General features: G+C 36.9%; 1 protein-coding gene across 1 annotated transcript in view; it reads left to right on the top strand.

Moving 5' to 3' along the window:
* Positions 1-12,532, top strand: part of PTPRZ1 (protein tyrosine phosphatase receptor type Z1) — a 142,858-nt gene that overhangs the window by 69,989 nt on the left and 60,337 nt on the right. The window contains 6 exon segments of the mRNA XM_031552126.1: positions 3,027-3,206; positions 5,590-5,741; positions 6,858-6,953; positions 7,211-7,277; positions 9,981-10,138; positions 10,582-10,732. Coding sequence (XP_031407986.1) covers positions 3,027-3,206; positions 5,590-5,741; positions 6,858-6,953; positions 7,211-7,277; positions 9,981-10,138; positions 10,582-10,732 — 804 coding nt within the window.

The raw sequence follows: 12,532 nt of genomic DNA, 5'->3' as shown, positions 1-12,532 counted from the left end.
AAACCTGCTGGACCAAAAAGAAGAAAAATGATTAAAAATCATCAAATACCTATTCAGATTTTCCAGCAGGAGCATTGATCTTGGGCATTCAGTTCATTTGTCTTAGCTGGAAGACTGTTGTCCTCTGAAACCATGAAATACTTTTCATTTATCCTTGGATGATTTCAACTAGCAGTCAAACAAGGACAGATTACTTAATTTTTTGACAACCAGAGAGCAGCAGAAAAAGTATTTGCATTTTTTTCATACATAAGATAGATAAATCAGTTCCTTACCATGTGCACAGGTGAGTGTGTAGTGTCCTACAACTACATGAAAATCACTGTTCTAAAATTTATAGAGGACTCATAAAAATTCAGAAATGTCCTAAGACTTCAGTAAGGGATAAACAATGAAAGGAGAATCTCTGTATCACAATCACTTGTCTTAATTGTTTCCACACATTAAAAGCTTGAACATTATCAAACCTTTGTAGCAAGCTCACATCACAGGTTTGAGGCCTAGCTGAGAGGTAAGAAATAATGTTCTTCATCTCGTCAGGCCTTCCAGCTTCCCTCATTTCTTCCTCTCAATATTTACAACAAGCTTCACATCTAGAATGAATGAAGAAGCTTCCTAACTTGAATCACATCACCATAGTGCCTACAGCTGGCATCCTACCTAATTCCAAGTGCCCTGGCTCAGGATGCGGTGGTGGGTTACACTGTTGACACAGCACTATCTTCTGGGATGTAGATTACTAATGTTATAATTAGCTTCATGCTAGGGATTTGTTATATTATTTGTTGATGCTCAGATAACAGCTACCAAGAGAAGGAATTTATGTTCTACGTCGCAAAGCAGGAATTCGAAACATGAAACTAGGAAACTTGGAAGGAAATGATACTTTCTCTAAATTTGATGTATTTGTTTGAGTTGAACTTGATAGAGGATAGTAGGGAATTTAAAGGGAAGATGCAAGTCAAGAATATTTACATTCATCAGAAGAAATCTGGAAGAAATTACCCAGGTGGTGAGAGGAGGGTAGATTTTTCATCGATCGCGGTGCTACTAGAGGAAGGAGCAGAATAAGGAAAAAGCATGCTGAGAGTCATGATAACATCCTGAAGAAGAGACTGAATGTGAGCCAGGAGAGCAGGTATGACAGTGGAAGGAAAGGAGCTCTCTACAGCAGCAACAGCCTCTGGAAGCCTTGAGAACGAAGGAACAAAGAAGGCAGAGATGAGATGGAGAGTGCAGCCTAATTCTGAGGGACAGCAGTGGGTGGCCAGCCAGGCCCAACCTAGCAGCTTGGAAAGCCACAGAGTTGGCTGAAGGTAGACCTGGAAACAAGTACCTGTCTGCAAGGATGCACAGGAAAAGCTGAGAATTGTTATTTCTTCCTGTCTAATTCTATTACCTGTTTTACAAGTTCATTATTTCAGTTTATATTGAAATAAAATTGACTTTTTTTGTTTTAAAGGCCTTCAATATTTGTTAGAAAATTCTCTATAGATTGCCTGAGCGTGTTCATCTCCAAGTTTAAGTTTTCTTGGACTCAGAATTTTTCAAGGAGAAGCATTACTTGAGGATGAGCCAGAAGCCCACCAGTGTGCCCTTCACAAAGGAAGGGCTGCTCACTTAAACAGGATTCTAATCCCCACCTGCAGGAAATTCAGTTTCAGTACACTGTGACTAAAACTTTTTTATTTGCTTGGCCATTGTGCGTAGCAGTTTCTTCTGTTCCTGACTGAAAGAAGTAAATAGCATGCCATCTGACCTGCAGTACTTCTGATGTGGCAAGGTGATATTGGTAACTGGCCTGACTTGATCCTTGCTGAATAATTTAACTCAGGTATGTTTCTAGGTAGCTGACTATCCAGATGAGCATCTTGTATCACTGCCTATTGTCATGGTTACAGGTCTGGCTGCATCTCCTCTCCCTTCACTGAGTTTTCTGAGTGCAATATGAGGGCTGTCCTTGCCTGGGGTGCAATACAGCCAATCTTCTGCTGACAGACATGGATGTAAAAAAGCAGCCTGTAAATGAGCCATGGCTCATTTCAGCATCTATGATAGAATTTAAATGTGTGCAATGGATTCGTTAATATTCTCTTGTAACTAATAGGAAGCAAAAGCTAACTGAAGCAGCTATATTTTCTTATATCTCCACAGTCAAAACTCAGTTTTAATTAGTCCCTTTAAATGCCATCAAAATCCCCTGTCAATAGAAAATATTTGTATGTATGCAAATGCATACACCACGAAAATGCTGTCTAATTTATATTACTGTAATATACAATCCAAAGATTCGCAGGGCAGCTGCTAACTTCTCATACTGATCTGTAGAGTACTAGCTCAATTCTTATGGAGTTCAAGTATGTTGTGCCTGTGTCTGTGTAATCCAGTGCCCTGGAAAAAGGCCCTGCTGTGGCACAGGACCTCCTGACAGCTATTGGAGGTGGATGGATTACCCCTGCATTGTCCTTCATGGACAAAGCCAGGCCCTACAGCCAGCCTCTCTGGACAGAGCATCACAAACTTTCTCCTTTTGCTGAGTAAAATCACTTGTTTTTCTCTCTGTGTAAGGATTACTTTAAAGATCATACCTTTATTAAAAATCTTCTGGGCTGATTGAGTTCATCAGGCAGAAGGAATGTTGGTGACATTTGGGTGATGAAAGAGTTGTTTAGAAATTAGGGTTTTGCAGTAACTCCAAATTCTTTTTGAATGACAGTTTCTTTCATCTAAAAGCTTATTTCTCTCTCATTTCATTTATTATTTCTGTATGTTGTGCTTGAGGCATTTTTGTTGTGTTCTGCTTTCCCTGGAGATTCATTTCTGTATATCTTAAATCATCAAAAGTGACCTAATTTTTGAAGGTAGAATGCAACAGTACTTGTGGAGAGTTTTGCGGCAGATGAGACCAAAGAAGAGAAGGTATTCTGACCACAGATTGCAGACTTTGTTTTGAATTATTCACACTGAAAAATATATGGATATCAGTTTATGTTTAAATGTATTTACTGCAATGTTTTGGTTTCTAGGAACTCTGAACCAAACGGACTGGGGAAAAAAATATTCAGCTTGCAATGGTGCCAAACAATCTCCTATTAATATAGATGAAGACCTTACCCAAGTGAATGTGAATCTAAAGAAACTTAAATTCCATGGATGGGAAAAGGAAACTGGAGAAGATACTTTCATTCGCAACAATGGCAAAACAGGTAAAATATCATGTTTCATGTTTGGAGTTTAGAGTACTTAGAAGTGATAGAGAACAACAAGCCGTGGATTTTTAATTAAACTTTTTTCATTTTCCTTTTCCATAGCCTTTGTGTTCTAAATTTATCATTTTAATAACAATAGAAAAAAACCCACACAATTGATGACTATAGCCAAGCATAATAGAAAGTCACTAAAGCACAAATGAAAATAATGTTCCAGATAGAGCCAAGGAAATCATAGCATTACTATCATACCATCTTGAGCACTTCACTAACCTGAACAGTAATTTACTGTTTTCTACAAAGTAATGATAGCTATTACTTAGTATCTAGAATTTTAAATGAATATATAGAAATCATTTTTTAAAAAATACAAATAAATTACTTACTCATCTGGAAGCACTTCAAGGACCAGTCGCAGTTTCAAAAATCTAATGGTGGTGGGATTAATCGACACGTCAACACCTGTAATGTAGACACATGAATTACTCACTTCAACTCCCTTCTTTAAATTAAAAAAAAAGAGAGAGAGAGAGAGAGAAACAGGTGCTTTTGTGGTCTGATCTGTCTTTTCTATCTTAAAAATGTATTTTAGGAAAAGATGATTCATGGCTCAGGGACATGATTTAGCGAAGGGTTGTTAGAGCCAGGGTAGTATGGTTAGGCTGCGTTTGGACTTGATGATCATTAAGGTCTTTTCCAACCTGAGCAATTCTATGATTCTGTGATTCTGTGGCTACAAGGGCTCTCCTAGCTGTAAAAGAAGCTTATAGTGTTATATATATTGTCAGACAAATATTTTTCAACCACTTTGCTATAAATCTAGCATAGCAGTACCTAAACGCAGCTTCATGGAAGCACTATAACTTGTTTCAGGTGCTGTTATGAAGGAAGGCATCTTCTAACAACTATCTCTATCTTTGTCTCACAGCAGTGCCCAGAAAATTCCTGGATCAGTCACATTTTATTTTATTTTGATTTGTTTTATTTTAATTTCATAGAAGCACAGAATGACTTGAGTTGGAATGGACCTTAAAGACCTTTAAAGTTCCAACCCCCTGCCATGGGCAGGGTTACCACTCACCAGTTCAGGCTGGCCAGGGCCCCATCCAACCTGGCCTTAATCACCTCCAGGGATGGAGCATCCACAGCTTCTCTGGGTAGCTGTGTCATTGCTTTACCACCCTCAGAGTCTAGATACCATGTACAATGCAACTCATCAATCTCTCACTCAGATTCCTGGATCCTGTGTGGACTGGTGACTTCCTCTCATAACCTCGCCATTTGCTTGAAAGGTGCATTCAGCTGGGCACACCTGCATCTACTACACTCACCTCCACACTCAGGCCCTGCAGTTCCTGCAGCTGATGGTCTGGGCTGATCTTTTGTACCTTGGGAGGTCGGTTTGGTTGTTTTTAGTGCTACTGCTCCTACTTTCTGTTCTTGGCGTCATCATATACTTCACGCATACTACTCAAAAAATCGCTTATTTCACATTTGCACTATTAACTGAGATAAAAAAATATGTTTTTCTTTTAAAGAGATACCCAAGAAAACATTCTTTAAAGTCCACAAAACTGGTGTGAGTTCTTCCTTCTACAATACAATTCAGATACTATAAAAAGAACTGCAAAGCTCTTCAGTTGAAATTCTTTTCAAAGTCTTGAGGAGAGGAATGTAATGGAACTGAACTTCGTTAGTGCTTTTTTAACAAGAGATCAAACAATTCATAGTCATTACATGTGGAAAAGCCAAATGTACAGGTTTGGTCTATTCCATCCTGCTAATTCCCTCCAGCAGACAAATGTTCAATTCCATCTGCAGTTTGCGTACAATTTTGTCCAGTGAAGGAGCCATCATCACTTATTCCCAAGGGAGATTGCCCCACATCCAAAGAGGCTCACAGGCAGGACAGCCCTCCTAGTAACTGGCTAAATCTTTCTTTCCCTATCTTCCTTTAGAATTGGCATCTAGTATTGTGACAGTAAGTTTGGGGTGTTTTTTATTTTTGTTAAAAATTCAGATGCTTTCAGAAAGCTATGTATTTTAGGAATTTATTTTCTTAGAAGATCAGGTTGGCTAAGACAATGTTTTTTGGGCTTTTCAGCATATTTGTGGGGCTAGTTTTCAGAGACAAAAAATAGTATACTTTTATGAATAAAAGCATGAAATGAAATGTATTTCTCCAAGTTAATAAGGAATTAACACATTTTTTACTTTAAATGACCAACTCCCTGACAAATTATGTATAAAATATAGTAAAATAAGCATATCATATTTGCCTCTTTGCACCTGTTCTGAAATATGAGAGTCATAGATGCCTTGACTAGCTTTTATACTGACACTTTTGTGTGTTTGTTTTCCTCTCTTTCTCTTTGTTTAGTGGAGATTAACCTGACAAATGATTACTATGTAAGTGGAGGTGGCTTAGATACTGTATTCAAAGCAAGCAAGATCATTTTTCACTGGGGAAAATGCAATGCGTCATCGGATGGATCAGAACATAGCTTGGAAGGACAAAAATTTCCTCTTGAGGTAGAGTATAGAATAGATTTTGAGAATTTGTCATTTTGCAAAAAGTAACATTGTTTACTAAGCACCTTTGTTTATCACATAATTAAAGCTTACTTGTGAATTTAATCATCACTTCAATCCAAATTAGTAATATTTAAATGATGTACTTGAGAGCAGCAGTGTAAGGCATTAGTCCATTGAAAATGTTTAACCTGCATTTTCCTGTGTCATCTGTGATGACACTGGGAGTTGGTCCTGCTAATCTGACAAAGTTTAAACCCCCACAGGTTTGGCCCATCTTGTGCCCCAGAGGTGGAGTATTTAAGATTGAAACTGATTTTTCAAACCCAGGCTTCACTGAGAGCCAGGAGCTGCTCCAACCTTCAGAGACTTTGGATTTCAGTGTTAAAGCAAAGCATTAGCACCAATGTTCTCCTGTTTTCTATGGAGAGCTGTAAGCTAGGAGCTTTCCTTGGGAGGTGTCATTTTTTTTTACCTCACAGCTATTTAAAGTTCCCACTCATACTCTACCTATCCCACCAAGACATCTAAGAGAAGATTTACTTCACCCACCATCGCATGAAAAGTCACTGTCAGCAGAAGACTGTCCCCTTCATATCAGTGACCTGGCACTACGGATTTCCCAACTGCATCCAAAGTTAGAGAGGAAGGGATGCAACAAACCCAATGCCCATGACAGCAAATGTGGGCAAAGAATCCTAGAGAATCTTTCATTACCGGTTTTTCTCTATGCTTACTGCAAGGCAGGTGCAGGAGGGACACCCTGCTTTATTATTTGTGTTTTACAGTTGATTGCAAGACTGATTTCATCTGAGTACTGTAGATTATATATACGGTATCAGCTGGCTGTCCAGGCTTGCTGTATGGCTGTGGATAATGATATTCTCCTTGAAAGGACAGCTCCTCCAGACTTAATGATTTTCCAGTATAGAACTTTTTAGATAGGTAACAGTTGATTAATTCTGTTCTGTATATTCATATCAGAATATACAGTATATCAATATCCATATATTTGTGCTAAGTTGGTTGGTTGAACATTTATACTCAAACTAGGAATAAAAATAATTGCATTGATTGTTTTTATATATGTAATATATGTTAATATTTTTTTTGCAGATGCAAATCTATTGCTATGATGGAGATCTATTTACAGACTTCGAAGAGGCAATTAAAGGAAATGGAAAGTTAAGAGCTTTATCAATTTTGTTTGAGGTAAAAAAAAAACTCTATGTGTCATTATCAAGCTTTCAAACAGCAGATGTTCAAACTGAATTTAAAGGGTTTTAATGTGTGATCACTGTTAAAAATTTGCATATATTCTTCTTATTTATTTTCACCAAAAAAAAAGCAGATTTGCAAATATTTATGCACTGTGCTAGGCCATGTATAATTTTGGTGGTAAACTGCAACCTTCAATTTTATTTTTTCATGAAGTCTGTGATGTAAAAAATGCAATTTCTTTTTAACAGATTGGAGTAGAAGATAATCCGGATTATATTCCAATCATTAATGGAGTAGATAGTGTTAGTCGTTTTGGTAAGTCTGCTACCATGTTTTATTGATTAATGGTTAGACCAAATTCAATTTCAGCATAATTATGAAAGCTTAAAGGCATTGGGGATTACAGTTCTCAAGAGCATAGATGCATATATTTTGTTAGAAACAAGACTTAATTTACTTCAAGACTGAATATTTGTAACAACACTAGTAAGTGCAGATGAATAAATATAATTATCCCAAAGAACTTGCAACTTTTAAAATGCTAAGTCAAGTGAAATGTCTGATTTATCCCATGAATATTCTTAGGCATAGATTTCTGGAGTATCGTATGTGGCTGGGAGCCAAATAACACTGCTGAACCCTTCCAAGATGTGCTTTATAAACACTGAACCTGAATATTAGTATTCTGTAGACCCAGTGGAGAGAAATGCTTATTTCAGTAGCTGCTATGTGAATTTGAAATAATTCAATTATATCAGATTTGTACTGGCATTATTTATACTAGCATTATTTATACCATCTGCTGACACTGCTTTAGAATTCCTTATGGCTTTACCCCAAGCACATGGACCTCTCTTTCTAACTCTGTTTCATAGTGGCTTCATGGAAGAATAAACACAAAAGACTGATGTTCTGCATAAGGATATTTTCTTGTTCCATGGGTGGCCACGACTCTGACAAAATGTCCCACATAGCTTCAGTTTTCCTGCATGTAATGATGCTTCAGTTTTGTAAAGCACGTTGGTATCAATGAGTTGGAAGTGTTAAAGGCTATTAATGTCACTATTTTAAGAATTTTCAAATGCATGACACTAAATTGTTTTTCTTCTGAGAGCAAATACTGTTCAATGAATATAAGAGTGAGCAACTTCTGTAGATTGCAAAGGCTGAGGAGGGAGGCATATAAATCTGTCAGAATTCACTATCTTTGTATAGCAAGTTCTGTGAAATACAACAAAAAGTGAGTAATACATCAAGACGGATGTTGTGCTACAGCTTTGCATAGGAGCTGTAAATTATCAACAGATACAAGATACAACCGCTACATAGCATTTCAACAATGAGCCGAATATGGTTTTCTTGGATGAAATGCAAATGAGCTCTCAAAATTCAGGTTACAAGTTAATCAAGTTGTTCATCTCAAAGAAAATCATATAGCACACAATCTGTCCTTGCCAGCCGTATGTATGATCTGTTCTTATCAGTCACATCTGTACTATATGTATTTGAATCCCAGCTGCTGAATTCCCAAGCTGTGCAGAGGTGTCCTATTCCTTTCAGACAAAGTCTCTCTTTTTCTTAATTCTTTGTAGGTGTTTGACTTTAAAATCTAGGCTGTTATTATATTCAAAGGCATTTTAAAATACAAACTGGCAGAATCTAAAGCATCATTCATTCTATAAATGAGAAGCTTCATGTCCCCAAACCTCTACCTAGCATGGGCTGACCATTCATTCTTACTCTAGGAAAAATATAGCAGCAAAACATGTTATCAGATAACAATGGTGCTTACTGTCTAAAGGTGTTAACATGAGGAATGAAAGGATGTGTTTTGCTTGGCACTGCTAAAAGTTTCCCTTTCATCATATGCGGATAAGAGAGGGGAAGAGCTAGCTTTTAAATGTTAACTCTGAAACAGTCACTGTGCAGAAACAAAAGCATCAATGATCTGTAATAAACTGCTAATGTAATTCACTGTGAAGACAAGGACAGGTCAGAAATCCGCCTAGGACTCTAAAAGTAATAGACCACAAATTAATGCACAGTCTGAATATATATTAAATATTCATAAGTGAAAATTTTCAAAAGGAAGCCATTTAAAATCAGTTACTTTGAGTAGAAATAAAGTGAATGAGGATCTGCAGTACTCCACAATGTGAAAAACAAGTATTGTTTTGGATACACCAATCCATTAGGCAGATCATTGATAATTGTCATACATTGAAAAATTCTGTCAAGAGGAAATTGCTACCATTTCTGTTAATTTCTGGTGCTGGACCCTTCTGCCATATCAGCACAGAGTTAGATTTCTGTGGATGGACTGAGCAATTCATCATGCTTGCTCCCAGCAGACAAGGTACCAGGTAAACTGCTGACCTGAAAGAAGTGATATTATTTTCCAAGGACAGTAAACAGAAAGGTCACACTCTCCTGGAGGAGGTCTTTGCTTCCTACTCTGCTTTGTGTAAAGCTGCTACTGTCGCTATTTTAAAACTCCCATATCTAATAAATTTCTGCTTTTGCAGACCTGAGTAATGCAGCTCTCAGATTTGTCACTGTGACAGTTCCACCAGCAAAGATTTTCTGCAGAAGGTCCTGTGAGAAACTCAACAACTTGACCAAGTTCAGGGAGAGTTTGAAGTCATGTGGTGAGATCAACTAGAAAGGCTTAACATTTTTTCTTTGAAGTTCGTGAGTGAGGCAAGAATTTGGCATCTCAGACGACTAATAGAACACTTAGTTGAACAAGATTTTGTGAACAAATATGCTGGCTTCTATATTTGCTACTGGAATAACCCATTATACTTCTCCAAATAAGCAAAATTTGTATTGAATGATATTCAATCTAAATAGAAAAGGTGCGGCAATTTGTTCTTATGCTACCCTCACTGAAAATTAGATTCCAAATACCCTCAAAATTAGTGAGGTTCTACAATAGTAACTCCTTGGGATAGTGTGATTTGTATTTATTCATTACTGTTTTACTCTAAAAAATGTTTCCTAAAATTTCTTTTTCAGGAAAACAGGCTGCCTTAGAACCATTTGTTTTGCTGAACCTTTTACCGAATGCAACAGACAAATATTACACTTACAATGGGTCTTTATCAACTCCTCCCTGCTCGGAAACAGTTGAATGGATTGTGTTCAAAGATACTATTAGTATTTCGGAGCACCAGGTAATTTATTTAATGTATTAAAATAAAACAATTGTACATCATAACAGGGAAAATCAGTTACAATGCGTATGGTAAAAACTCATGACATTTATTACCACCCCAACAGTCTGGCATATTTTTTTTCTCTAGTTTTAAGTTTTTTGTACAGTCATCAAAGGTAATCTCTCCAACATTTCTGGACCTTCCTCCAGACAGGAAAGAAAATGCTCCTTTGGCGTTCCCCAGTCCAAACAGTGAACAGAGCATAGTTCTGTCAGCAGAACGATTGAGAAGTGCAGGTGGAGTAAACCAGTAGATAGAGACTAGCAAAATTTCAGTGCATCCTGAGGAAACTCAATGGGGAGAATTTCCTAGTGCCATTTTTCCAGGGCTTTTCTGCCTCTTAGAAGAAATGTATTGATTTGTTATGACTTCCAACTTCTTTTTTTTATCACCTCTTCTAGTTAGCAGCATTCTGTGAAGTCCTTACGATGCAGCAGTCTGGCTATGTGATGCTGATGGACTATCTGCAAAACAACTTTCGAGAGCAGCGATATAAGTTCTCTGGGCAAGTGTTTTCCTCTTACACTGGACAAGAAGAAATTCATGAAGCAGGTATTTACTGAATAGTCACTCCTCTTTTCATGGGTTGAAAGACGATTTTCAGGAAGAGAGTCATCTAGTATGAAAATACTCATTTTAAATTGTGTGGAAAGTAGCACAGTGTATTATTATTCATAAATCTATCACTTCAAAGAAAAAACTGGCAATCATAAAACATGTCAGATTAAATGGAGTGGAAAATTAAATGCTTGTCTCGACCAAACGTTCGGTGAAGATCACGTCAATTCAAGCTTTCTTGCACTGCCCTTTTAATGTGTTTCAGACCTAAACAAAGCTGCCTTTTTCAGGGGCTGCAAGAGGATTTTGTTTTACAAACCCATTTGGTTCTTAGTTGTATAACGTGCATGCCTCTTCAATAGAATGTGACATCGCCAAATTCATTTCACATAGACTACTGAGAAAGTGATAGATGGAGAGAATCCAAAAAGCCAAAATCTGACCTCTGTTTTACCTAAAACGTTGGGGAAGCCTGTGAAAGTTATGTGACCAGGACAGTGTATGGAAGTAAATGACTTTCACACTCGTGAGCCCAGAAAAAAAAAAAAATCACCATTTATTTCTGCACTACAGTGAAGGTAGATACTGAGATCTGATATTTTGTCTGTGAGCATAATATCCATTCAGATAAGGAGAGAATATCCAACTTAAAGATGTTAGGATCCTTTTTTCATTGAGTTATACCATTTAAAATTGGAAGGCCATTTAACTTCATGTAATGATGAGTTGCTATGCAATGCATCCCAAATGCTTGTGTGTAGTTAAAATTTCATACTTAGCATTTCAGGAGCAGAGTATTTTGGTTTTGCTCTAGTTCCAGTTTCAGAGTAGGTTAACAAGCTTATTCAGTTGACCTGTAGATTTGTTTAACACAGAATAAAGGGGTTTCAGTCTACAAAGTTTAAGAAAAAAATGTCTTGCACTGACATCACTGTTTGTTGTGGCAAGAAACACATGCAGTATTTATTCCAAACTATGTACTCAAGGTACCTAACTGTAGGTTAAAAATTCTAGTTTGACTGTAGACATGGGAGGACTGAAAGAAATCTCTTAAATCTCAGGTCTCCCCCTATATATACGTCACATTTCTGTTAACGTTAACATACACTGTGTAAATGCAATAGCTTATATACGTACGTTCATACATCCAGACAAAAAGGCAATTAAGAATTCTTTTAATGTAAAACATTAGAGGATCATTGCTTTTTTCCCCTACCTTTTGATAGAAGTTAAATTAAAATCCTTAAGAACCGTTAAATTTACATGCTGAGATGTGAATACTACAGCATGAACACTTCCAGGAGGAAATAGGCTTATGTATTCTTTATTCAAGTCCTTACTCTTTAGCCAACAACAACAATGACAAACCTTTTAAATACATTCAGTCAATTCATGGGAAATGTCAAGACTGGATTTGGACAAGTAACCTGTTGAAACAAGTTAGTTTCAAGTAACTACAGGAAAATGATTTTGAGATTACAGAATGGTAGCATCCCAATTTTCTCCTGTTGAATGCATTGTAGACTTTCACTAGGCAGTAGAATACAGTGAGTGATTTATTTTTGTTATTACTTCATTTATTTCTCAAATAAAGCTACATTTTGCTAGATGAGCTAAAAGTATCTCTCTAGTCTACGTATAAAACTAGTTTCAGCAATGTTTTCAGAAGTTTTCAAAATCCCCATCTGAACATTCTTGTTGAGGAAATGGAATGTAACATGGATCTAAAAAGTCATTGATGTCTAAACAAAGTGCAGTGATTCCACAACTGAAAATCTGGATTTGAATGAAAAA

Source organism: Meleagris gallopavo, chromosome 1 (genome assembly GCF_000146605.3).
Source record: "Meleagris gallopavo isolate NT-WF06-2002-E0010 breed Aviagen turkey brand Nicholas breeding stock chromosome 1, Turkey_5.1, whole genome shotgun sequence".
NCBI classification, from domain to species: domain Eukaryota; kingdom Metazoa; phylum Chordata; class Aves; order Galliformes; family Phasianidae; genus Meleagris; species Meleagris gallopavo.
Note: the sequence above shows the minus strand (reverse complement) of the source record. Positions and strands in the feature narration are given on the sequence as shown.